Genomic DNA, 24,965 nt, shown 5'->3' with positions numbered 1-24,965 from the left:
AACATAACATAATAAAAATTTTTAAAAAGAACATATTATGAGCAATTATATGCCAACAAATTAGCAATCTGGAAGAAATGTATAAATTCCTAGAAACATATAGACTACCAAAATTGAAACAGAAAGAAATAGAAAATCTGAAGTGACCTATAACCAGGTAAGAAATTGAATCAGTAACCAAAAGCTCCCAACAAACAATAGTCCAGGCCTGGATGCCCTCCCAGAAGAATTCTACCAAACATTTAGAAAAGAATTAATGCCTATTCTTCTGATACTGTTCAAAAAAAATAGAAATAGAAGGAAAACTTCCAAATGCATTCTATACGGCCAGCATCACCTTGATTCCAAAGTCAGACAAAGACCCCACTAAAAAAGAAAATTACAGGGGCGCCTGGGTGGCTCAGTTGGTTAAGCGACTGCCTTCGGCTCAGGTCATGATCCTGGAGTCCCTGGATCGAGTCCCGCATCGGGCTCCCTGCTCGGCAGGGAGCCTGCTTCTGCCTCTGACCCTGCCCCCTCTCATGTGCTCTCTCTCTCTCATTCTCTCTGTCTCAAATAAATAAATAAAATCTTTAAAAAAAAAAAAAAAAAAAAAGAAAATTACAGACCAACATCCCTAATGAACATGGATGCAAAAATTCTCACTAAGATACTAGATAATCAGATCCAACAGTACATTAAAAGGATTATCCATGCTAAGTAGGATTTATTCCTGGGCTACAGGGGTGGTTCAACATGCACAAATCAATCAACTTGATACACCACATTAATAAAGAAAGGATAAGAACCATATGATCCTCTCAAAAGATGCAGAAAAAGATTTTGACAAAATATAGAATCCTTCCTTCTTGATAAAAAGCCTTCCACAATTTAGGGATTGATGAAACATACCTCAACATCATAAAGGCCATTTGCAAAAGACCCACAATGAATATCATCCTCAATAGTCAGGAATAGGGCAGGAATGTCCACTCTCACCATTTTTGTTCAACATATTATCAGAAGTCCTAGCCTCAGCAATCAGAAAACAAAAATAAATAAAAGACATCCAGGGACACTTGGGTGGCTCTGTTGGTTAAGCACATGACTTTGACTCAGGTCATGGTCCCGGGGTCCTGGGATTGAGTCTCACATCGGGCTCCTTGCTCAGTTGGGAGCCTGCTTCTGCCTCTGCTCTTTCCCCTGCCTGTGCTCTCTCTCTGACAAATAAATACAATCTTTAAAAAGATTTGACAAAGAGAGACACAGCCATATTTTTGGGAAATACAAAAGACACCAAACAGCCAAAGTGATGTTGAAAAAGAAAACCAAAGTTGGAAGTACCAGAATTCCGGACTTCAAGTTCTATTACAAGTTTGCAGTCATCAAGACACTATGGCACTAGAATAAAGACAGACACATACATCATTGTACAGAATAGAGAACATAGAAACAGACTCTGAACTCTATGGTCACCTAATATCTGACAGAGCAGGAAAGAATATCCAATTGGTGTTGGGAAAATTGGACAGCAACATAGAGAAGAATAAAACTGGACTACATTCTTACATCATACACATAAATAAATTCAAAATGGATGAAAAGCCTAAATGTGAGACAGGACTCCATCAAAATACTACAGGAGAACAAATGCAGCAACCTCTTTGATCTCAGCTGCAGCAACTTCTTGTTAGACACGTCACCATAGACAAGGGAAACAAAAGAAAAGATGAACTACTGGGACTTCTTCTGGATAAAAAAAAAAAAAGCACATCACAGGTAATAATCGACAAAACTAAAAAACAACCAACAGACTGGGAGCAGATATTCACAAACAACATATCAGATAAAGGGCTAGTATCTAAAATCCATAAAGAACTTATCAAATTCAACAGCCAAAAACCAAAAAAAAAAAATCCAGTCAAGAAATGGACAAAAGATATTTCTCCAAAGAAGACATACATAGGCTAACAGACACATGAAAAAATGTTCAACATCACTCAGCATTAGGAAAATACAAATCAGGGGGCGGAGCAAGATGGCGGAGGAGTAGGAGACCTGGATTTTGTCTCCTCTCAGGAATTCAGCTGGATAGGGATCAAACCATTCTGAACACCTACAAACTCAACAGGAGATTGAAGAAAAGAATAGCAACAACTCTCTGAACAGAAAAGCGACCACTTTCTGGAAGGTAGGACGTACGGAGAAGTGAATCCAAGGCGATATTCGGGAGGATAGGTGGCGGGGGAGGGGCCTCCGTTGGCCACTTCTGGCAAGTGATAGAGCCACAGAGCACAAAATCGGAACTTTTAAAAGTCTGCTCCGCTGAGGGACGTCACTCCGGTGGCTAAGCTGGGGGTGGAACCCTCGTGGGACAGTGTGGTCTCAGGACCCTCGGAGTCACAGAAAGACCAGAGGTGCCTGAGTGTGGCAGAGCCCCCAGGTATCAGAACAGGGAAGCCGGATGCAGAGTCAGAGCCCAGGCGCGGGCTCTCAGCTCGGGGTTGCCATAAACCGTGGTCCGCGGCACAGTCGGGCCACTGCTCCTCCAGCAGGGACCCAAGAAGCGGCAGATCTGGGGAGACTCACCTTCCTTCCCCGGGAGGAGTGGCGCAGGAGCACACCGCAGGGATCTGCTGGGTTTGGAGACTCCATAAGGGGTCAAGTGCCAGAGATAGAAATGAGCGGTCACTGGCCTGGTGAGGACGGAGTCCGGCTAGAGACCGGGGAGACGGGAGTGACTGACTGCTTTTCTCTGGGGGCTCACTGAGGAGCAGGGCCCCGAGTTCTCAGCTCCTCTAGGGCAGAGATTGGGAGGCTGCCATTTTCACTCTCCGCCTCCAAAGCTGTAGGGAAAGCTTGCAGGGAACAAAAGCTCCCGAGAGCAAACCCGAGCAGATTACTTAGCCCGGACCGGGCAAGGGCAGGGTAATTATGCCTCCAGCAAAGACATTTGGAAACCACGGCAACAGGTGCCTCCCCAGAAGATCAGTGAGAACAGCCAGCCAAGACCAAGTTTACCAATCAATGAGAACGGCAGAACTCCAGCGCTAGGGGAATACTACACATAGAATTCATGGCTTTTTTACCATGATTCTTTAGTCTTTCAAAGTTAATTTTTTTTTAACTGTCATTTTTTTTTTTTAATTTTTAATTTTCCCTTTTTCAACCAAAATCTTATCAATCCCTTTTTTAAAAAAACATTTTTATTGTTCATTTTTAGAGTCATATTCTCTCACTTCATAGTAGTTACCCGTATTTTTGGCGTATGTATGTAAGTTGTTCTCTCTTTAAGATTTTGAGATAGTTTCTTCTAACAGATCAAAATATACCCTAAATCTCTAGTATATGGTTTTTTTCTACTCCCCTGCCTGATCACATTCTCTCACTTTTTTTTTCTTTTTTTCTTTTTTTAAATCCTCTTCTTTCTTTTTTCAAACAACTTCTTATCAATTCTTTTTATAAAATTTTTATAATATGCATCTTTACACTCATATTCCATCCCTTCATCATATCAACCCTTATTTTTGTACATATATAAGTTTATCTTTCTTTAAAATTTTGGGAGGCACTTTCTGCTAACAGACCACAATACACCCCAAATCTAGTGTGTGACACTGATCTATATACCAGCCTGATCATATTTGATCACATTCTGGTTTTTTTCTTGCTGTTGCTTTGTTTTGTTTGTTTTTATCTTTATCTTTATCTTTTTCTTTCTCTTTTTTTTTCTTTTTCTTTTTTCTCTCTTTCCCTTTCTTTTCCCACTGCTTCAGATCTTTTCTGATTTGTTTAGAGTATATTTTCTGGGGACGTTGTTACTCTGCTAGCATTTTGTTCTCTCATTAATCTATTCTCCTCTGCACAAAATGACAAGATGGAAAAAAATCACCTCAACAAACAGAACAAAAGGTAGTACCGACTGCCAGGGACCTACTCAATACGGACATTAGTACGATGTCAGATCTAGAGTTCAGAATCATCACTTTAAAGATACTAGCTGGGCTTGAGAAAAGCATGGAAGTTATTAGAGAAACCCTTTCTGGAGAAGTAAAAGAACTAAAATCTAACCAAGTTGAAATCAAAAAGGCTATTAATGAGGTGCAATCAAATATGGGGGCACTAACTGCTAGGATAAATGAGGCAGAAGAGAGAATCAGTGATATAGAAGACCAAATGATGGAAAATAAAGAAGCTGAGAAAAAGAGAGATAAACAACTGTTGGATCATGAGGGCAGAATTTGAGAGATAAACGATACCATAAGATGAAACAACATTAGGATAATTGGGATCCCAGAAGAAGAAGAAGAAAGAGAGAGAGGGGCAGAAGGTATAATGGAGCAAATTATAGCAGAGAACTTCCCTAATTTGGGGAAGGAAACAGGCATGAAAATCCAGGAAGCACAGAGAACCCCTCTCAAAGTCAATAAAAATATGTCAACACCCTGACATCTAATAGTAAAACTTACGAATCTCAGAGACAAAGAGAAAATCCTGAAAGTAGCTCGGGAGAAGAGATCTGTAACCTACAAGGGTAGAAACATTAGATTGGCAACAGACCTATCCACAGAGTCGTGGCAGGCCAGAAAGGACTGACATGATATATTCAGAGCACTAAATGAGAAAACTATGCAGCCAAGAATACTATATCCAGCTAGGCTGTCACTGAAAATAGAAGGAGAGATTAAAAGTTTCCAAGAAAAACAAAAACTAAAGGAATTTGCAAATATAAAACCAGCCCTACAAGAAATCTTGAAAGGGGTCCTCTAAGCTAAAAGACAGCCTAAAAGCAACATAGACCAGAAAGGAACACAGACAATATACAGTAACAGTCATCTTATAGGCAATACAATGGCACTAAATTCCTATCTTTCAATAGTTACCCTGAATGTAAATAGGCTAAATGCCCCAATCAAAAGACACAGGCTATCAGATTGGATTAAAAAACAAGACCCATGGATATGTTGTCTGCAAGAGACTCATTTTAGACCCAAAGACACCCCCAGATTGAAAGTGAGGGGGTGGAAAACCATTTACCATGCTAATGGACACCAAAAGAAAGTTGGGGTGGCAATCCTTATATCAGACAAATTAGACTGAAAACCAAAGACTGCAATAAGAGATGAGGAAGGACACTATATCCTACTTAAAGGGTCTATCCAACAAGAAGATCTAACAATTGTAAATATCTATGCCCCTAATATGGGAGCAGCCAATTATATAAGGCAATTAAGAAAAAAGCAAAGAAACACATCGATAACAATACAATAATAGTGGGGGACTTTAACACACCCCTCACTGAAATGGACAGATCGTCTAAGCAAAAGATCAACAAGGAAATAAAGACTTTAAATGACACACTGGACCAAATGGACTTCACAGACATATTCAGAACATTCCATCCCAAAGCAACGGAATACACATTCTTCTCTAGTGCCCATGGAACATTCTCCAGAATAGATCACATCCTAGGTCATAAATCAGGTCTCAACTGGTACCAAAAGATTGGGATCATTCCCTGCCTATTTTCAGACCACAATGCTTTGAAACTAGAACTCAGTCACAAGAGGAAAGTCGGAAAGAACTCAAATACATGGAGGCTAAAGAGCATCCAACTAAAGAATGAATGGGTCAACCAGGAAATTAAAGAAGAATTAAAAAAATACATGGAAACCAATGAAAATGAAAACACAACTGTTCAAAATCTTTGGGATGCAGCAAAGGATATCCTAAGAGGAAAGTATATAGCAATACAAGCCTTTCTCAAGAAACAAGAAAGGTCTCAAGTACACAACCTAACCCTACACCTAAAGGAGCTGGAGAAAGAACAGCAAATAAAACCTAAACCTCGCAGGAGAAGAGAAATAATAAAGATCAGAGCAGAAATCTATGAAATAGAAACTAAAAGAACAGTAGAACAGATCAAGGAAACTAGGAGCTGGTTCTTTGAAAGAATTAACAAGATCGATAAACCCCTGGCCAGACTTATCAAAAAGAGAAGAGAAATGACCCAAATCAACAAAATCATGAATGAAAGAGAGAGATCACAACCAACACCAAAGAAATACAAACAATTCTAAGAACACATTATGAGCAACTCTATGCCAGCAAATTAGATAACCTGGAATATGTGGATGCATTCCTAGAGATGTATCAACTACCAAAACTGAACCAGGAAGAAATAGAAAACCAGAACAGATCTATAACCACTAAGGAAATTGAAGCAGTCATCAAAAATCTCCCAAAAAATAAAAGCCCAGGGCCAGATGGGTTCCCAGGGGAATTCTACCAAACATTTCAAGAAGAATTAATATCTATTCTTCTGAAACTGTTCCAAAAAGTAGAAATGCAAGGAAAACTTCCAAACTCATTTTATGAGGCCAGCATTACCTTGATCCCAAAACCAGACAAAGACCCCATCAAATAGTAAAATGACAGACCAATATCCCTGATGAACATGGATGCAAAAATTGTCACCAAAATACTAGCCAATAGGATCCAACAGTACATTAAAAGGATTATTCACCATGACCAAGTGGGATTTATCCCTGGGCTGCAAAGTTGGTTCAACATCTGCAAATCAATCAACGTGATACAATACATTAACAAAAGAAAGAACAAGAATCATATGATCCTCTCAGTAGATGCAGAAAAATGATTTGACAAAGTACAGCATCCTTCCTTGATCAAAACTCTTCAGAGTATAGGGATAGAGGGTACATACCTCAATATCATAAAAGCCATTTATTAAAAAACTATAGCAAATATCATTCTCAATGGGGAAAAACTGAATGCTTTCCCTCTAAGTCGGGAATATGACAGGGATGTCCACTATCACCACTGCTATTCAACATAGTATTGGAAGTCCTAGCCACAGCAATCAGACAACAGAAAGAAATAAATGGCATCCAAACTGGCAAAGAAGAAGTCAAACTCTCACTCTTTGCAGATGATATGATACTTTATGTGGAAAACCCCAAAGACTCCACCCCAAAGCTGCTAGAATTCATACAGGAATTCAGTCAAGTGGTAGGATATAAAATCAATGCACAGAAGTCAGTGACATTCCTATACACCAGCAAGAAAAGAGAAGAAAGAGAAATTAAGGAGTCGATCCCATTTACAATTGCACCCAAAACCGTAAGATACCTAGGAATAAATCTAACCAAAGAGACAAAGGATCTGTACTCAGAAAACTATAAAATACTCATGAAAGAAATGGAGGAAGACACAAAGAAATGGAAAAATGTTCCATGCTCATGGATTGGAAGAACAAATATTGTGAAGATGTCCATGCTACCTAGAGCAATCTACACATTCAGTGCAATCCCCATCAAAATACCATCCACTTTTTTCAAAGAAATGGAACAAATAATCCTAAAATTTGTTTGGAACCAGAAAAGACCCCGCATAGCCAGAGGAATGTTGAAAAAGAAAAGCAAAGCTGGTGGTATCACAATTCCAGACTATCAGCTCTATCACAAAGCTGTCATCATCAAGACAGTATGGTACTGGCACAAAAACAGGCACATAGATCAATGGAACAGAATAGAGAGCCCAGAAATGGACCCTCAAATCTATGGTCAACTCATCTTCGAGAAAGGAGAAAAGAATGTCCAATGGAACAAAGACAGTCTCTTCAACAAATGGTGTTGGGAAAATTGGATAGCCACATGCAGAAGAATGAAACTGGACCATTTCTTTACACCACACAGAAAAATAGACTCCAAATGGTTGAAAGACCTATATGTGAGACAGGAGTCCATCAAAATCCTAAAGGAGAACACAGGCAGCAACCTCTTCGACCTCAGCCACAGCAACTTCTTCCTAGAAACATCACCAAAGGCAAGGGAAGCAAGGGCAAAAACGAACTATTGGGACTACATCAAGATAAAAACCTTTTGCAAAGCAAAGGAAACAGTCCACAAAACCAAAAGACAACCGACAGAATGGGAGAAGATATTTGCAAATGACATATCAGATAATGGACTGGTATCCAAAATCTATATAGAACTCATCAAACTCAACACCCAAAGAACAAAGAATCCAATCAAGAAATGGGCAGAAGACATGAACAGACATTTTCCCAAAGAAGACATCCAAATGGCCAACAGACACATGAAAAAGTGCTCAATATTGCTCGGCATCAGGGAAATCAAAACCTCAATGAGATACCAGCGCACACCAATTAGAATGGCTAAAATTAACAAGTCAGGAAACCACAGATTTTTGAGGGGATGCAGAGAAAGGGGAACCCTCCTACACTGTTGGTGGGAATACAAGCTGGTGCAGCCACTCTGGAAAACAGTATGGAGGTTCCTCAAAAAGTTGAAGATAGAGCTACCCTATGATCCAGCAATTGCACTACTGGGTATTTACCCCAAAGATACAAAAGTAGGGATCCGAAGGGGTACATGCACCCCGATGTTTATAGCAGCAATGTCCACAATAGCCAAACTGTGGAAAGAGCCAAGATGTCCATTGACAGATGAATGGATAAAGAAGATCTGGTATATATACCTTATGGAATATTATGCAGCCATCAAAAGGAATGAGATCTTGCCATTTGCAATGACATGGATGGAACTGGAGGGTGTTATGCTGAGCGAAATAAGTCAAACAGAGAAAGACATATATCATATGACCTCACTGATATCAGGAATTCTTAATCACAGGAAACAAACTGAGGGTTGCTGGAGTGGGGGGTGGGGTGGGAGGGATGGGGTGACTGGGTGATAGACACTGGGGAGGGTATGTGCTCTGGTAAGCGCTGTGAATTGTGTAAGACTGTTGAATCTCAGATCTCTACCTCTGAAACAATGCAATATATGTAAGAAAAAGAAAAAGAAGAAGAAGAAGAAGAAGAAGAAGAAGAAGAAGAAGGAGAAGAAGGTAGCAGGAGGGGAAGAATGAAGGGGGGGAAATCGGAGGGGTAGACGAACCATGAGAGACGATGGACTCTGAAGAACAAACTGAGGGTTCTAGAGGGGAGGGGGGTGGGAGGATGGGTTAGCCTGGTGATGGGTATTGAGGAGGGCACATTCTGCATGGAGCACTGGGCGTTATGCACAAACAATGAATCATGGAACACTACATCTAAAACTAATGATGTAATGTATGGGGATAATATAAGAATAAAAAAATTAAAAAAAAATACAAATCAAAGCCACAAGGAGATGCCACCTCATACCATTCAGATTGGCTAAAATTAATAACTCAGGAAACAACAGATGTTGATAAGGATGTGGAGTAGGGGAACCATCTTAAAATGTGGGAATGCAAACTGATGCATCCACTGTGGAAAACAGTATGGAGGTTCCTCAAAAAGTTAAAATAGAACTATTCTATGACCCAACAATTGCACTACTAGGTCTTCCTCAAAAAATATGGGCACAACACATTCAACAATACTTTAAAAAATTCAAAATTCTTCTCTGTCAATGTGGGTTTCTTCTGTGGATGCAAGGATGGTTCAGTATTCACAAATCAATCAACACGATACACCACATTAATAAAGGATAAAAATTATTTAATCATCTCCATAGATGCAGAAAAAAGTTGACATAATATGATATTTTTTCATGATTAAAACTCTTAACAAAGTGGATTTAGAGGGAACACACCTCAATGTAATAAAAGTCATATCAACAAACCCACAATTAACATTATATTTAATGGTGAAAAATTGAGAGCTTTTCCTCTAGTAACAAGAACAAGAGAAGGATGTCCACTCTGCCACTTTCATTGAAAATAGTACTGGAAATCCTAACCACACCTATCAGACAATGCAAAGAAATTACACATATACTATATGCATAGAAAACCCTAAGGACTCCACCCAGAAACTATTAGAATAAATCAATTCAGTAAAGTTGCATGATACAATATTATTTTACAGAAATCATTTGCTTCTCTATACACTAATAATAGAGCAGCAGGAAAAATAAGCTTTAAAAAATCCCATTTAAAATTGCATGAAAAAAAAAATTACCAGGACTAAACTTCACCAAGGAGGGAGACGACCAATACTCTGAAAACTATAAAATATTGATTAAAGGAATTTAGATGACCAAAACAAATAGAAAGATATTCCATGCTCCTGGATTGGAAGAATTAATATTGTTAAAATAGCCATACTACCAAATCATGCTACAAATTCAATGCAATCCCTATCTAAATACCAACAAAGCTTTCCCATAACTAAGACAAATAACTGTAAAATATGTATGGAACCACAAAAGACCCTGAATATCCAAAGTAATGTTCAGAAGGAAGAACAACGCTGGATATATCAAATCCCAGATTACATAATATACCACAATGGTATAATAATTAAAGCAGTATGTTACTGGCATAAAAATAGACACCAGCTCAATGGAACTAAATAGAGAGCCCAGAAATAAAGTCCTGTTTATATGGTCAATCTATGACAAAGGAGGCAAGCATATAGAATGGGAGAAAAAAATCCTCTTCAGTAAATGGTCCTGGTTTAACTGGATAACTATGTGCAAAAGAATGAAACTGACTCATTTTCTTATACCATACACAGAAATAAAAATGGATTAAAGACCTAAATCTGAGACCTGTAACCATAAAGCTTCTCGAAGAAAACATAGGCAACAATCTCTTTGACACTGATCTTAGCAACACATTTATGTATATGTTAGCTGAGGCAAGGGAAACAAAAGCAAAACCAAACTACTGGAACTACACCAAAATAAAAAGCTTTTGCACAGTGAAGGAAACTATCAACAAAGTAATCAGCAGCCTACTGAATGTGAGAAGGTATTTGTAAGTGATACAACTGATAAGAGCTTAATACCCAAAATATATAAAATACATAAAACTCAATGCCAAAAATAAAAGGAAAATAAAGAAAAAAATGAAGTAATTCATTTAAAAATGAGCAGAGGACCTGATTAGACATTTTTCAAAAAAGTTATATAGATAGCCAATAGACACATGTAAAAAAGGTCAACATCACTAATCATCAGTGAAATTCAAATCAAAACCATGAGATGTCATCTAACACTGGTCACAATGGCTAGTATCCAAAAGATAATAAATATGGGGCACCTGGGTAGTTTAGTTGGTTAAGTGCCCCACTCTTCATTTTGGCTCAGGTCATGATCTCAGTGTCCTGCGATTGAGCCCCAAGTGGGACTCCAGGCTCAGCAGGGAGTCTGCGTGAGTTTTTCTCCTTCCCCCCTCCCTCTGCCCCATCCCCCTCTCTCTCTCTGAAATGCATAAAAATAAATCTTTAAAAAAATTAAAAAGATAATAAATACTAAGTGTTGGCAAGGATGTGGAAGAAAGAGAACCCTCACATACTGTTGGTGGGAATCTAAATTAGTGCAGCCACTGTGGAAAACAGCATGGAGTTTCTTTAGGAAACTAAAAATAGAAATACTGTACAATCCAACAATTCCACCACTGATATTTACTCCCCCAAAACTGGAATCACTAATTCAAAAACATATATGCTCCACTATTTTTATTTCAGTATTATTTATAATATCCAAGATATGAAAGCAAACTAAGTGTCCTTGCACAGATGAATGAATAAATAATATGTGTGAATAATATAATGCAGCCAAAGAAAGACCTTGCCATTTGCAGCAACATGGATGAACCTAGAGGGTATTATGGGAAGTGAGATTTCAGGCAAAAACAAAACCATATGGTTGCACTTATATGTGGAATGTTAAAAACAAAACAAAACAAACAAACAAACAAACAAAAAAGCAGAACCAGACCCATAAATACAGAGAACACACTGGTGGTTGCAGGAGTGGGGGGCAAGGGGATGAAAGGGAGTGGGAGGTACAGGCTTCCAGTTATGAAATGAATTAATCTTGTGGATGAAAGGTACAACACAGGGAATATAGTCTCTGGTATTGTAACAGTTGTGTAGTGAGAGATGGTAGCTACACTTGTGGTGAACAAAGAAAGCATAATATGCAGAGTTGTGGAATCATGATGTTGTACACCTGAAACTAACATAATCTTGGTTATTAACTATACATTTTTTATTGTTTTCCATTTTAATTCCAGTGTAGTCAATGATTCAATTGGTTGATTGATAATGAGCCATGGCACTAGAATTGCAAACTTAGGTAAATTTTCCAAATAATTAGCAATTTGGTCAATTTTTTCAAACAATTCCCAATAATGTCCTAATGTTTTGATACACTATGCTTTAGCTGATAAATACTCCTTTTCTTCCTTGAAAAATATATTTCCTACATTTTTGAAAAACTATCTTTTTCAGGAGTGGCTTAGTCAGTTAAGTGTCCAACTCTTGATTTTGGCTCAGGTCATGATCTCAAGGTCCTGAGATTGAGCCCTGAGTTCGGCTCCACACTCAGTATGGAGTCTGCTGGAGAGTCTCTCTCTCCCTCTGCCCCTCCCCCCTCAAGACACTCTAAATAAGTAAGTAAGTAAATAAATAAATAATAAAATCTTAAAGAGAATTAAAAATGATCTTTTTTCATTTTGACCAAATAGACACTATTGGACATTTTGAGGGTTCTATGTTGTACATAAATTTAGAGGTATGAAGTATATTGATTGCATGAACTGGGAGGTGATGAGAGTAGAACTTTAATACAATTCTTCACCATATGTTTTTTGTTGTTGTTTGGTATTTTTAGCATTACCTTTGATTACTCTCCTGATTCTTTTCAACACTAGTTGAGGTAAATCATGTTGGCAGGAAAGTAGCCCTCAAGATACTGGAAATTCAATCAATGGAGAAAAACTAAATAGAAACACATCTTGGTTCTACCGGAATAGCTACATAGGGCTATCTATAGCACCAACATTAGTTCTGAAGAAAACATTTGTTTAAAGTTATCATTGGACACATTGAAAAATGAAGTACAGAAGTGCTACAGGCTGTGGGTAGCCAGTCCTACTTAGAGAAAGTTATCAAGTTAGATCACAGAGAAACAGGCTCTCTTAGAGACGTCCCCCCCATCCCCTGCCAGGGACTGGAGAAAGGTAGTCATAGGCAGTCATGGCCCATGAAGAAATGTTCTGGATACTGCTCTTGATTGCATACCCCCCCCCAAAAAAAATTAGAGAATACCTGCATTCTGATACCAAAAATCCCATCCTAATGCTAAACTAAGATTTCAGGTAATAAATTATGTCACAGAGAATTTGATTATCTCTGGATGAATAAAGAAGAACATAACAAAACAAACAAGTAATCTAGTTTCTAAACCCTCAAATTTAAGTGTCAGGTCACAAACGAAACAAGTGTATTTTTTTTTTCTTCTTGATGAAATAATTGACCTTGACCAGACAACCTCAATTATCTGACAAACATGCAGAGCCATGAGTATGTAGATGAAATTATTTTTTCTGTTCAGGTTTTCTTGTCCCCAACTTAAAAGGCTAAAGACCTCTTATGCACCATTTATAATTTTTTGTTACTATTATTCTCTAATTCTTCCACAAATGAAACCAATGCCCCATTCTTTTTTTTTTTACCTTTGGCTTTTCTAGCACACACAAGTAGAACAATGATGATTGTAGCAACGGCCAGGAGAAACAGGATAATGACCAACCCCACTGTCCAAGGACAGTCCTTAGGGAACAAGTCATCTGAAAAATAGAGATTGTCTCACTTAATATCCAGGTTGGCATCAATGATTTGGCTGCTGGGAACAAATCCAAAATGTTTTCTTTTAGGAAACATTGCTAGGAATGGCACAAATTCTCTCACCTATCTCTCCTTGCAATTCTACAGAATTCAGGAATGCTAAAGATGCTCTGTTTCCTTTCTTGTTCCTAATGTATCAAGATTCAGAAGGTTTATTTTATAAATCATCACATGTTTTAATATGCAAGAAACATACAAATAATGCATCAGACATCCATGTATCCACAATTAAGATTTAACAAACATTAATACTACTATATTTGTGACAGATAATTATCTCATAATAAAAAATCTACAAATACAATTAACTATTTATTTTCATCCTTTCTCTTCTTTCTCCTACAGTTCCCCAAACTGACTTTTCCATGCATCCTTTCTATCTGGTGATTTTCTACATAAACATATATATGAGCTTGACAATATGCCAATGAGTGAGAGGCCTGTGGGGCTTCTCTAAAGATTAAAGGAGAAATTGTGACATCTTGGATAATAAGCCAAATGGGATTCATGTTCTAGATTCTAGAGACAGAGATTTATTTCAATTCAAAATTTCTTATGAGATATCTGTCAGCTAGCAATTTAAAGCAGCAAAATTGACTATCATTTTGATATTTTTCTATTTTAATGTTGTTCCAAAAGAGGCACCAAGGACACTCTTATTCAAGGACTACCATCATTTAAGATCTCAACAAGATGTCTGTGTAGTTTTTAATTGATGAATTCAAATATATAAGTATAAAAAAACTTTAATATATTTTATCTCATACATTCAGATTTTCAAGAGTCTTGTAATATTGCCCCAACTCATGATTTCCTCTTATATAATTCAACTTATTTTTTCACAATAAAAGCCTAAGTAAGAGACTGTTCATTTCACCTTTTCTAACTTTGTTTTACTAAGATAATTGGAAAAAACAAACAAAGATCCTCTATTCTGGTTTCCATGTTTGTTTCATTCACATTTCCAACCTCAATTCCTCTTTCTAATTATCTTAAACCATTGTGACTTCCCAAATTAAAATATTACACAGATGACACTTTTCTTGTTGATAAAAGGTCATACAAATTTTTATCCATTGTAGAAAAATAGAGCTCAGCATTTTTCTAAGTAATGGGGACATAAAATAAATAAGATATAGTGTCCTCCAGTGTTTATTATTCTATCTGAGGAAATAGTGAAACATATAATCACAGCAATGTATGCATAAAGAGGGCACTTAACACAGAATGGGCTGAAGACCACATCCTGGGAGGATTAGGTTAGTATTGAGGGGCCAGTAAGAAACTCTTAGTGACAGGAAAATGAAACAAATGTGTCAGTAACAGTCTACAAGGGGTATTGCATGGTTAAATATGTTCAGAAAATTAATGTGGGGTAGGAGCCATTGGAAACAAGGAAGAGAGGGATGAAAGATGAAGCTGGAGAGATACAAAAGGTCAAGGGATAAAGAGTGTTGTTGAAAGGCTGTAATACTTCAAATAAAGACAGTTGCATAGACGGGAAGCTGGAGGATATCATTTGGGCAAACTATTTATTTGAAAGATCACTTTGGGTAGGCATAAAGAGTAGACTGGAATGTCTGAGCTGTTCTCTGCCTGTGATATTAATTGTTTTCATTAATACTAATAAACAATTTCATGAGGTAGACCCTAATATTACCTATGTGTAACAGATGGGAACTGAGCACAGGGAGCTCAGTACTTAACCAAGATCAGGAAGCTGGGAAATGGCCCTACCAGGATTCAAATTCAATTGGACAGATGGGAGAAAACACCAAGTTGTGAAAAGTGGCTTTCCCCAGGCAGTGGATCAGGAGAAGTTTAGGAGGAACTTTGAAAGATTCCTCAAATTCCTCAGTTCCTCATTTTTATAAAGTAGGACAATGACATTTCTATCACAAAAAGAAATACAAAACAAGACCAAATATGAATTTTTACAAGTTCTCCACATTAAGAGTTACAAATGGATAAACTAGAACATTCTTCTAGGTCTGTCAGTCATAGGTCTTTGTCAGTAAGATCTTCTCAAATAGCAGTGATATCTCAAGATACAGATTTTGGAGGGAACTGACCTGCCACGGAAACATGCACTTCCTTCTCCACATTGAGTATTAGGTTCCTTACAACACAGGACACATTTGCTGTTGAACTTTTGTCCACTGTGAGAGATGATTCCACACGAAACAGTCCATTTTCTTCTATTGTCTTTGTCTCAGAGGCTGGCATCAAGTGCAGTCCTTGATGGTCCCTCCATCGCAGCTCAGGCTCTGGATACCACCTGGTGGATGTGCAGGTCAACTTAATTTCCTGCCTATTTCCATGCTCAATGTGAACATGAGGAGCCATACCTGAGCCTAGAATAGCCAAAGAGAGACAGAGAAATTACACTTCTCCAAGAGTTTTGTTGCCATTTTACATTTTAATTAGTTTCTTAGGAAACTCAGTTTTCTTATTTATAAAAGTGGAGGTTAGAAAAACAACTAGTCACAAAGAATTTTGTAGAAAACAAATCAGCTGTATCAACATTTAAGAAGTATCCATATGCCAGCATGTCTGTATTGGTTTCTTTTTCCTCTCTCGCCTTTGAAACATAACTGATTATTTTATCTGATAATTCATAAATTTGGGTAGAAGAACACTCTATCAATTTATTTGCAGCCTCTAAAGTAAAAGGCACACATCAGTTAGTGGTTATCTGTGACAAATTGTTAGTCATTCTCCAAATATCTTTAATCCCTAATTCTAAAGAAGTCCTTTTTTTTAAAGATTTTATTTATTTATTTGAGACAGAGAGAGACAAAGAACACAAGCAGGAGGAGGGGCAGAGGGAGTGGTACCAGCAGATTTCCCACTGAGCTGGGAACTTGATGTAGGGCTCCTTCCCAGGACACTGAGATCATGACTTGAGCCAGACACTTAAACACCTGAGCCATCCAGGTGCCCCAAAATGTTATTTTAAGTAAGAACGTTTATAATTTGGGGAATGATACCAACATCAATGTGCTCCAAAGAACTAGGTATGGGTGACTTCTGAGCACCTGAATATTGTTAGGAACTGAAATTCATATTTTAATCAATTAAATTTATTTCAACTAAGTTTAAATTTCAATGTAACATGTGGCTAGTAGCTACCATTTTGGATGGTACAATGGGGAACTTTGGGGAACAATATAAGTTTTAACTGTGGATATGTCAGCCCAGGCTAAGAGTGCTCGTTCCAATCCCCCTTACAATTAGGAGTGACTTTGATATGCTGGTGGAAGTGTTTGAAATGAAAATGATGTGCATGCCTTCTAGAATATTTCCTTCAAAGGAAGGAGGTACACCTTTTCCTTCACTCTTTCTCTCTTCTCAAGGGCTGGAGCACACAGAGTGTCTGTGAGTCATCTTCAAAAGTGGATTATGTGGATATAGCAAAACATCAAGATAAGAAATGTGTGAACCTGACAGTGTCTAGCCATTCTTTCAGTTCTGTGCTCCCTTCTGCCTTTAACTCAGAGAAAAGAAGCTCTGGTTTAAGCAACTGTCTTTGGCAGTTCAGTGAATAGTATGCAACATTCCACACAGTGTTATGTACAGTAACTAATACAATCTATAACAACAACAACAAAAAGATCAAATTACAGGGATCAAATTATCCTTGTTTTGGTTTGAATTATATCTTCTGAAAAGATATGTTCAAGTCCTAACCTTCAATATCTGTGCCCTTATTTGGATACCATTTTGTACATGTAATTAGTAAAGTGGAAAATATACTGGATTAGGGTGGGTCCTAATCCAAAGGGAATGTGGCCTATATGAACAGAAAGAAATTTGGACACAGAGACACAGGAAAGTGACCCTGTGAAGATGGAGGCAGAGAATGGAAAGATCTCAGCACAAGCCAAGGCATGCCGGGGCTACCAGAAGCTGGAAGAAGCAAGGAAGCACTCCCCTCAGATGTTTCCCTGGGACCATAATCTTGATGACAAATTGATTGTGGACTCTGGCCTCCAGAACTGTGAGAAGATACATTTCTGTTGTTTTTAGGCCAGCCCATTTGTAGTAATTTGTTAAGGCAGTCCTTCTATTAGGTTGGCGAAGGAAAATTATCTAATGTCATCTGATGTTGCATGGATGGCCAGACCCTGACAAACACGAGAGGAGGTAGTAAATAGCATGCCGCACCAGTGATGACCTCGTTGGCACAGTGGTGCCCCCCAGTGCTGGTACTGATAAATGGTATTTTCAAAATACAATAGCTTTGAGAATCAGTAGAGCATCATGGTTATGAGGATAAGCTCTAGAGTCAAAGGTTATATTTGTACTAGCTGGCATCAGTGACCCAGTGTAACCAATGACCCAATCACTCTGTGCCTCATCCCTCTTTCGTAAAACAAGGATAAAAAGTGTCTCAAGTCATATGATTGGTATAACGATTGCTTCATATAAACTGCTTACTGGGCTGAAATAAATGAATAATAAATAAATAAATAAATAAATAAATAAATAAATAAATAAATAAATTTTATTCATCTTAAAGAGTTAATCAATAAAGAATACAAAGAAAAGATGTTTTTGTTTTTGTGTTTTTTTGGCTAGGATCTTTCAATATGAAAGGCTATCCCATTGCATTTTATGTATTCAGGCTACCTTCTAAGAGTTGAAGGGAAATGGTATTATGGGTGGGTATTTTCTAAAAACAAAATTATATTTATCAGCTTTTTGTAGAAACACGATAAATATTTCATTAGTATCTGATTTTCTGGAGGAAGAGGAGTGATGTTGTACTTCAAATTATGCCATCCTATTTACCTTATTAAATGTGTGGGCTAAGGGAAAACACAACCTCTGGATACACCATCAATTAATAATAGGAGTGGGAATTAGGAGTGGGGTGTATGGATAATTTCAGAGATTTAAAACATGTATTCCAAGTGTGGTGTTAGCTATTAATGACCTAATTTGCATTATCAAGTCAAAACTGAGGGGTCAAAGTGTAGAAAAGATTGCCAGCAGGAGAAGAAACCAGGTCATGATGGTTGTCCTATTACTGTGGGTTTCAAACTGGCATACTTGAGGCCTGGTTGGTTTCTGACAGAGCACAGGCTGACCTGAATACATTCTTTATCCATTTAAGTGTCTTGGATTTTCATTGTCCTATGGCCAGGGCAGGGAGAGAAAATCTATAGTGTCCATCCTTATGAGACTATCTGATTATGCCACCTAGTATCAGGCCTTCAATTTTATGTCTTATCTCTTAGAAAATATTTTGGTGTGTTTGCAGGCTATACTTGTGGTTGCCCTAATAGCTATTAATTGATGGATTTGCTTACCTGCATCTTGTGAGTGTCAAATTACTTAGATAGTAGAGGGCAATTGATTTTAAGTAGAATTTAATGTTGGTGTTTACTGAGGTTCCGGGTTTCACAGAAATTATATTACCCACACTCTCCTGGATATTTAAATAGCACAGGGAAAGACTTGGTTTTGTTTTGACTAAAGGTATTGAAGAATCTTTTCTTTAGGAGACAGTGTGCAACTGTGGAGCTGTCTGCAGAGACTGCATCTTTATCAGAAACTGGTTACTCATCCTGGGGCAAATATCACTCTTCCAGAATGGAGAAATGGATTAAAGAAATTCATGCCAGAAATAACAGTAATTTTTTAAGATTTTATTTATTTATTGGAGAAAGAGAGAAGAGATAGCAACAGAGAGCACAACTGGGGAGGAGTGGAAGAAGCAGGCTCCCCACTGAGCAAGGACTCTGATGCAGGACTCCATCCCAGGACCCTGGGATCATAACCTGAGCCTAAGGCAGACACTTAACTGACTGAGCCACCCAGGCACCCCAGAAATTACAGTAAGGGAATCAGAAGAAAACCTAAGGTTTCCAGCTAGAGAACATCAAGGACTCTGGAAGAGTCTGGAAGAGATGAAAACTTGTAATGCCACACATTGACACTACTTTTCATTGGGTATAGGTGTTGGACACAAGTGAATCCAACCCAGGAAGAACAACACAAGGTCATAAATAATTCACCTGGAGGAGGTGAGAGCATTAAATCAGCATAGCACTTTATATTCCTGATTTATAATGACTAAGATTAGTAGGTACAAAATGAGATAGCTCCCACATAATCAAAAAATTGTAGCAAAAAGTAGCCCACTTGGAAAACATTTAAAGTACAACCCCCTATATTTAGGGGGCACAGAAGTCTTTTTTTTAAAACCATCTGGATTATTCAGAACATATTTGTGATCACTTATTATGTCAATATTTATATACAAGTTTATGTTTTTTAAGCCAGAGGGAGATACAATTTCCTAAGAATTTGAAAATACATCTCTTCTCATTAATTTGGAATGCATCCCATGAGTGCACTGTGAATGGTTGCATCTGCAAGTATTGTACTTGGAATATAAAGTCCAGATGTTTCTTTTGCCCACAGGGAACATGAAAGCATGAACCAAATTTCTTTGGATATTGTGGGAACTTATGGGTGTAGTAAAGAGGTGGGTGGAATTCATGGCTATTGATGTAATATATGTCCACAGTGCAAATTAAGAAGATCACCATAGGCTTTATCTTCATTTTATTTTTAAAAAAATTGTCCTTGGGTAACCAATACAACTTCCCTTGAATTTATGATTTGGAAAAATCAAGGATGTATCAGATAACCTTATCTACAAGATAAAGGGATTATAAAGTAGATTCTAGAAGTGTATCAATGAACCATTTTTGAAGCTGATAAACTCATGCAGAAAATCAATGTCAGAGTTTAGTGGCAATAGCTTCAAGATTGGAAATGCATTCTTCTAAGGAGAATGGGGTAAAATAGAAGGATAGTGGAAAGTTGTTTTCTATTTAGTGATAGGATAACTGTACAAAGAACAAGTAAGTCTGAGATAAAATTGAGATGACCCTGAAAAAATGACATGCTGTTCACTGAAGAAGCAACAGTAGCAACTGACTCTCAAATTCAAAGCCCTTGATAAGAGCTTACTCAAGGTTTAGGAAATGTCTGTAGAACTTCTAGAAGTGGATGTCCAACACTTGGATTGCTTCAGAAGTTACCACAGTAGAGTGAATGATCCTTGCTCTAAAGGTAAATCTCAGTGAATGGATGAACATAATTTCTCATTCATCCCTGTTAGTGCCTGGTTAAATGCCTCCAGTGGGAGTGACATTCGCTTGTGTGAGGAACTCCAGTATACTTTCCTAAAGATGCAGATTTTCTGGGACATCTGGGTGGTTCACTTGGATAAGCATCTGCCTTCAGCTCAGGTCATGATCCCAGGGTCCTACGATCCAACCCTGCCTTGGGCTCCCTGTTCAGGGAGAAACCTGCTTCTCCCTCTCCTCCCCATTTGTGCTGTCACTAGCTCTGTCTCTCTCTCTCAAATAAATAAATAAAATTTAAAGAAAGATGCAGATTTCTCTAAACCCAGGAAGGAATCTCAGAAAGAGGTAACTATTCTCTCCTTGACTCAGCAGAAATACTATTAGGTGATGTATGGATCAAAGTGTCTGGCAACAAAAACTTTGACTCAAAAAAGTGTTTAAATCTTGCAAGCAAGTCTCTTCGCAGTAGCCCCCTTTATTTTATGAAGAATTATATAGTACCCACCATTTATTATATAAATGTGGATAAAGGATTACTTAGAGCATATGCAGAATTGTCACTAAACAGGAGGCAGGAACATTTGCAAACAGGTTAGGGAGTCCTGGAGGAGAAGATTTTCCTGCCTTTGGGAGGAAGGTCAATATTATTGGCTCCATCTGATGGATTAGGTTAGTTTCTCTTAATATACATTATAAGGAGGTGATACAGAAACTCATCATCTGAACTCAGTCTAAGGCCTTACAATGTTTATAGAGAAAATGCTGATTAAGTCTCAGTGTATGGTTGAATTAGAATCCTAACCTTTCATTCTGGCAGTATAGTTTTTTTTTTTGTTTGTTTTTGTTGTTTTGTTTTGTTTGTGGAAAATATCTGAGAGGGAGTGAGATTTAAGGGGACAGATTATGCAGGGATCTGAACAAACAAGGATGTTATACTGAGAGTCAGCAACATCGCATCTGACTGGACCGTTGCCAGAGTGGGGAGCAGCAAGGTGCAGAAAACGTAGCCTGGTAGCAGGCTGGTGAGATTCTTGCTGCCTCTGTTTAGTTCCTTCTGTGTTTCTGAATAGAGACTAAGATACATTTCTGGGACTCTGCTGAGATAGTACCTACTATAACCCCTGTTCTTTCTTTCCTTCAAAGTAATGATGTTGCAATAGAAAACATGAAAATATATTTTTACTGCAGCCAAAGAATATTGGGATGGATTGATTGATCGGTTTTACATATTTAACTTTCTAGGCATTACATCATAGTATTTGTATAGATTTAGCCACCTCTACCCATATACACAGATACTTCAGACTGTTGATGTAAACATAATAAAATTTGTGTAAGAGTTTTCATTGCAGAGACTCACCTGTGACCAGCACTTGGAATGTTGCCTCATTGTAGTATGTGGAGCTTTCAAAGAAACATGCATACTCCCCTCCATCTGAAGGTTGGATGGGATGGATCCTTAGGGCAACATGCCCTCTGGTAATATTCTCCTTCAGGAACTCTGTCCTCCCTTGGTACTCTGGCCTCTGCTCTTCCATATCATTCTGGGAAGTACTATAACGGTGCACCAGGCCAAAAGGATCATTCCGGTACCATCTCACTTCCATGTTCTGAGCATCCATTGATGGGCTGAGCTGGCAGGACAACACAGCCTCTTCCCCAACCAAGGCAATGACTGGTGCTCTTGGTCCTGTCACATGGAATTGCCCTGGAAGTAATTTTGAAAACAATGGAGTCATCACTGAGACTGTGACAGGCATGATTGTGACCATCTGATCAGTAAACAAGTAGACCACGCTAACTAACTTAGTGAGCTGTGGCCATTTAACGAACAGAACTAAAATAAGGACACACAAATACACTGTTAGTGTAAGAGATAGTAGAGGACATGATGCCAATGAGCAACAGTCACATGATCCCAACAAAAATTTAATTGGGTTTTCCCTTTGTCTACGATTGGAATTCAAATTATATAAATCTCATTCTTTTTGCCTTATATGCATATATATCATATATTATTTTATAACAATATATATTATGTAAATATTTGATATATAATATATAGTTATAGTATTTTATAATTAGTTATAATATAATTAAATATTTATATAATATATATTGTTATAAAATATTATCATTTAACAGATGGGGATATTGAGTCAGTCAATGATTAATTATTGGGTCAGTGATTAATGAATTGAGTGGTAAATTCCTTCTAAATACTTAATGATGAAGGCATGAACTGAGAATTCTAATGGCAACAACCAAGTATTTCCTTGCTTTAGAACATATATTACCTAATATTATATAACTTATAATGAAATATAATCTGAAACTTTCAAAAATGAAGTTTTTGTGTTAAAAATACAGCACTATTTACATATTTTCCCATTTTAGAAAATACGTGTAAGATCCTGTATACAACATAAATTTCCTAGAGTATCACAATAATATAGGCATAATGATCATATATTTATTTGTATAAATACAAATCTTTAAAAAGCCAAATTTTGCCTGGTTTAAATCCTTTAAAGGGCTACATAATCTTTTGTTCTAGTATTGACATTCAGATTTTTCTTTCTTAAAGATCTAGGGCTTTCAGTTTGAAATGGAAACATCAAAAATGATAGCACTCCTGTCTCTGTCACTGTGTATGTTTAACCTAGACACACATGGTCCAAGTTCTAACTGCTTTTGTCATACATCTCAGGAAATTTCTATTTTTTTCTTTTGGATAGAAGCAATGAGCTAAAACAGGTCCCCAGGTACTAGATTAATTTAAAATGATATACAGCAAGAAGTACTGTCAAATTCTTTTACTTAAGGACAAGTTTTCCACTGTATATTTTGAGACATGCATGTAATGGATTGAACCAGTTTGGCTGGAACAGTAGGTGAGATTTCTTTCTCTCTTGCAGTCTCACTGACTGAGTGTTACATGATCAGTTTCATTAGCAGATTGCTTACAGTGGGTATCACAGTCTTGTTTGGTGCTTATTATTCATAAACAATTCATTTCTTTTTTATTGAAGAATAACCGGCATATCATATTGTATTAATTTCAGATGTACACCATAGTGATACACTAAGAAATTTTCACCAAAATGTCTAGTTACCATCACCATACAATGTTGTTAAAATATTGTTGACTATATTTCCTATGTTGTATATTACATCCCCATGTTTTATTTTATAACTGGAAGATGGTATCTCTTAATCCCCTTAATTTCTCATCCATACACTCATTCTCCGACTGATGGCAAACAGTTTGTTCTCTGTATCTATGATTCTGTTTCTGGGGCATTTGTTCGTTTGTTTTGTTTTTAGATTCCACATAAAAGTGAAATTATATGGTATTGGTGTTTTTCTGTCTCACTTATATCTTTTAACACAATAAGTCCATTCATGTTTTCACACACAACAAGATTTTAGTCTTTCTTATGACTATTATTCCTGTGTGTGTGTGTGTGTGTGTAACTTCTTTCTTTATCTATTTACCTATTCAAAAATTAGGTTTTTTCCATATCCTGGCAAATGTAAAAAAAAAATGCTGCAATTAATTTGGAAAGCATATGTCTTTTCAAATTAGTGTTTTTGTTTTTCTAATACTTAGAAATAGACCACTGAATCATATGGTACTTCATTTTTTTTTTTCAGAAACATCCATACTATTTTCTTTAGTATATGAAGCAATTTGCATTTCTACCTACAGTGCATAAGGATTTCCTTTACTCCACTTCCTCACCAACACTGGTTATTCTTTGTCTTTTTAATACTAGCTATTCTGACAGGTGTGAGGGAGTATGTCATGATGGTTTTGATTTGCATTTCCTTGATAGTGAAACTTAGAATCTTTTCATATGCTGTAGACCATCTGTATGTCTTCTTTGGAAAAATGTCTATCCAGGTCCTCTGCACATTTTTGATTCTTATTTTTTCCTATGAATTTGACTAGCATGAGTTTTTCTTATATTTGTATGTATTTGGATCCGTTATTGGATATATCATTTAATAATATCTTCTTCAATTCAGTAGGCTGCCTCTTTGTTGTGTTGGTTGTTTCCTTTTCTGTGCAAAACCTTTTTAATATAGTGTGGTCTTATTGATTTATTGATTGATTGACTGATTTATATTATGTTCATTTAGTCAACATATAGTACAGCATTAGTTTTTGATGTAGTGTTCAATGATTCATTAGTTGCATATAACAC

The 24,965-nt window shown here is 37.2% G+C and overlaps 1 protein-coding gene across 1 annotated transcript in view; it reads right to left on the bottom strand.

Annotated features, from left to right (window-relative positions):
- Nucleotides 1-22,514, bottom strand: part of LOC135365290 (butyrophilin subfamily 1 member A1-like) — a 66,805-nt gene extending 44,291 nt beyond the window's left edge. Inside the window, exons 1-2 of the mRNA XM_064595632.1 lie at nt 22,115-22,514; nt 15,721-16,002 (exon numbers count right to left, since the gene is read on the bottom strand). Of these exons, the coding sequence (XP_064451702.1) occupies nt 15,721-16,002; nt 22,115-22,514 (682 nt within the window). The remainder of the gene's footprint in view (nt 1-15,720; nt 16,003-22,114) is intronic.
- Nucleotides 22,515-24,965: the final 2,451 nt, after the last annotated feature.

Source organism: Mirounga angustirostris, unplaced genomic scaffold (genome assembly GCF_029215605.1).
Source record: "Mirounga angustirostris isolate CCGP_5_RB_7025 unplaced genomic scaffold, mMirAng1.0.hap1 SCAF_7, whole genome shotgun sequence".
NCBI classification, from domain to species: Eukaryota; Metazoa; Chordata; class Mammalia; order Carnivora; family Phocidae; genus Mirounga; species Mirounga angustirostris.
Note: the sequence above shows the minus strand (reverse complement) of the source record. Positions and strands in the feature narration are given on the sequence as shown.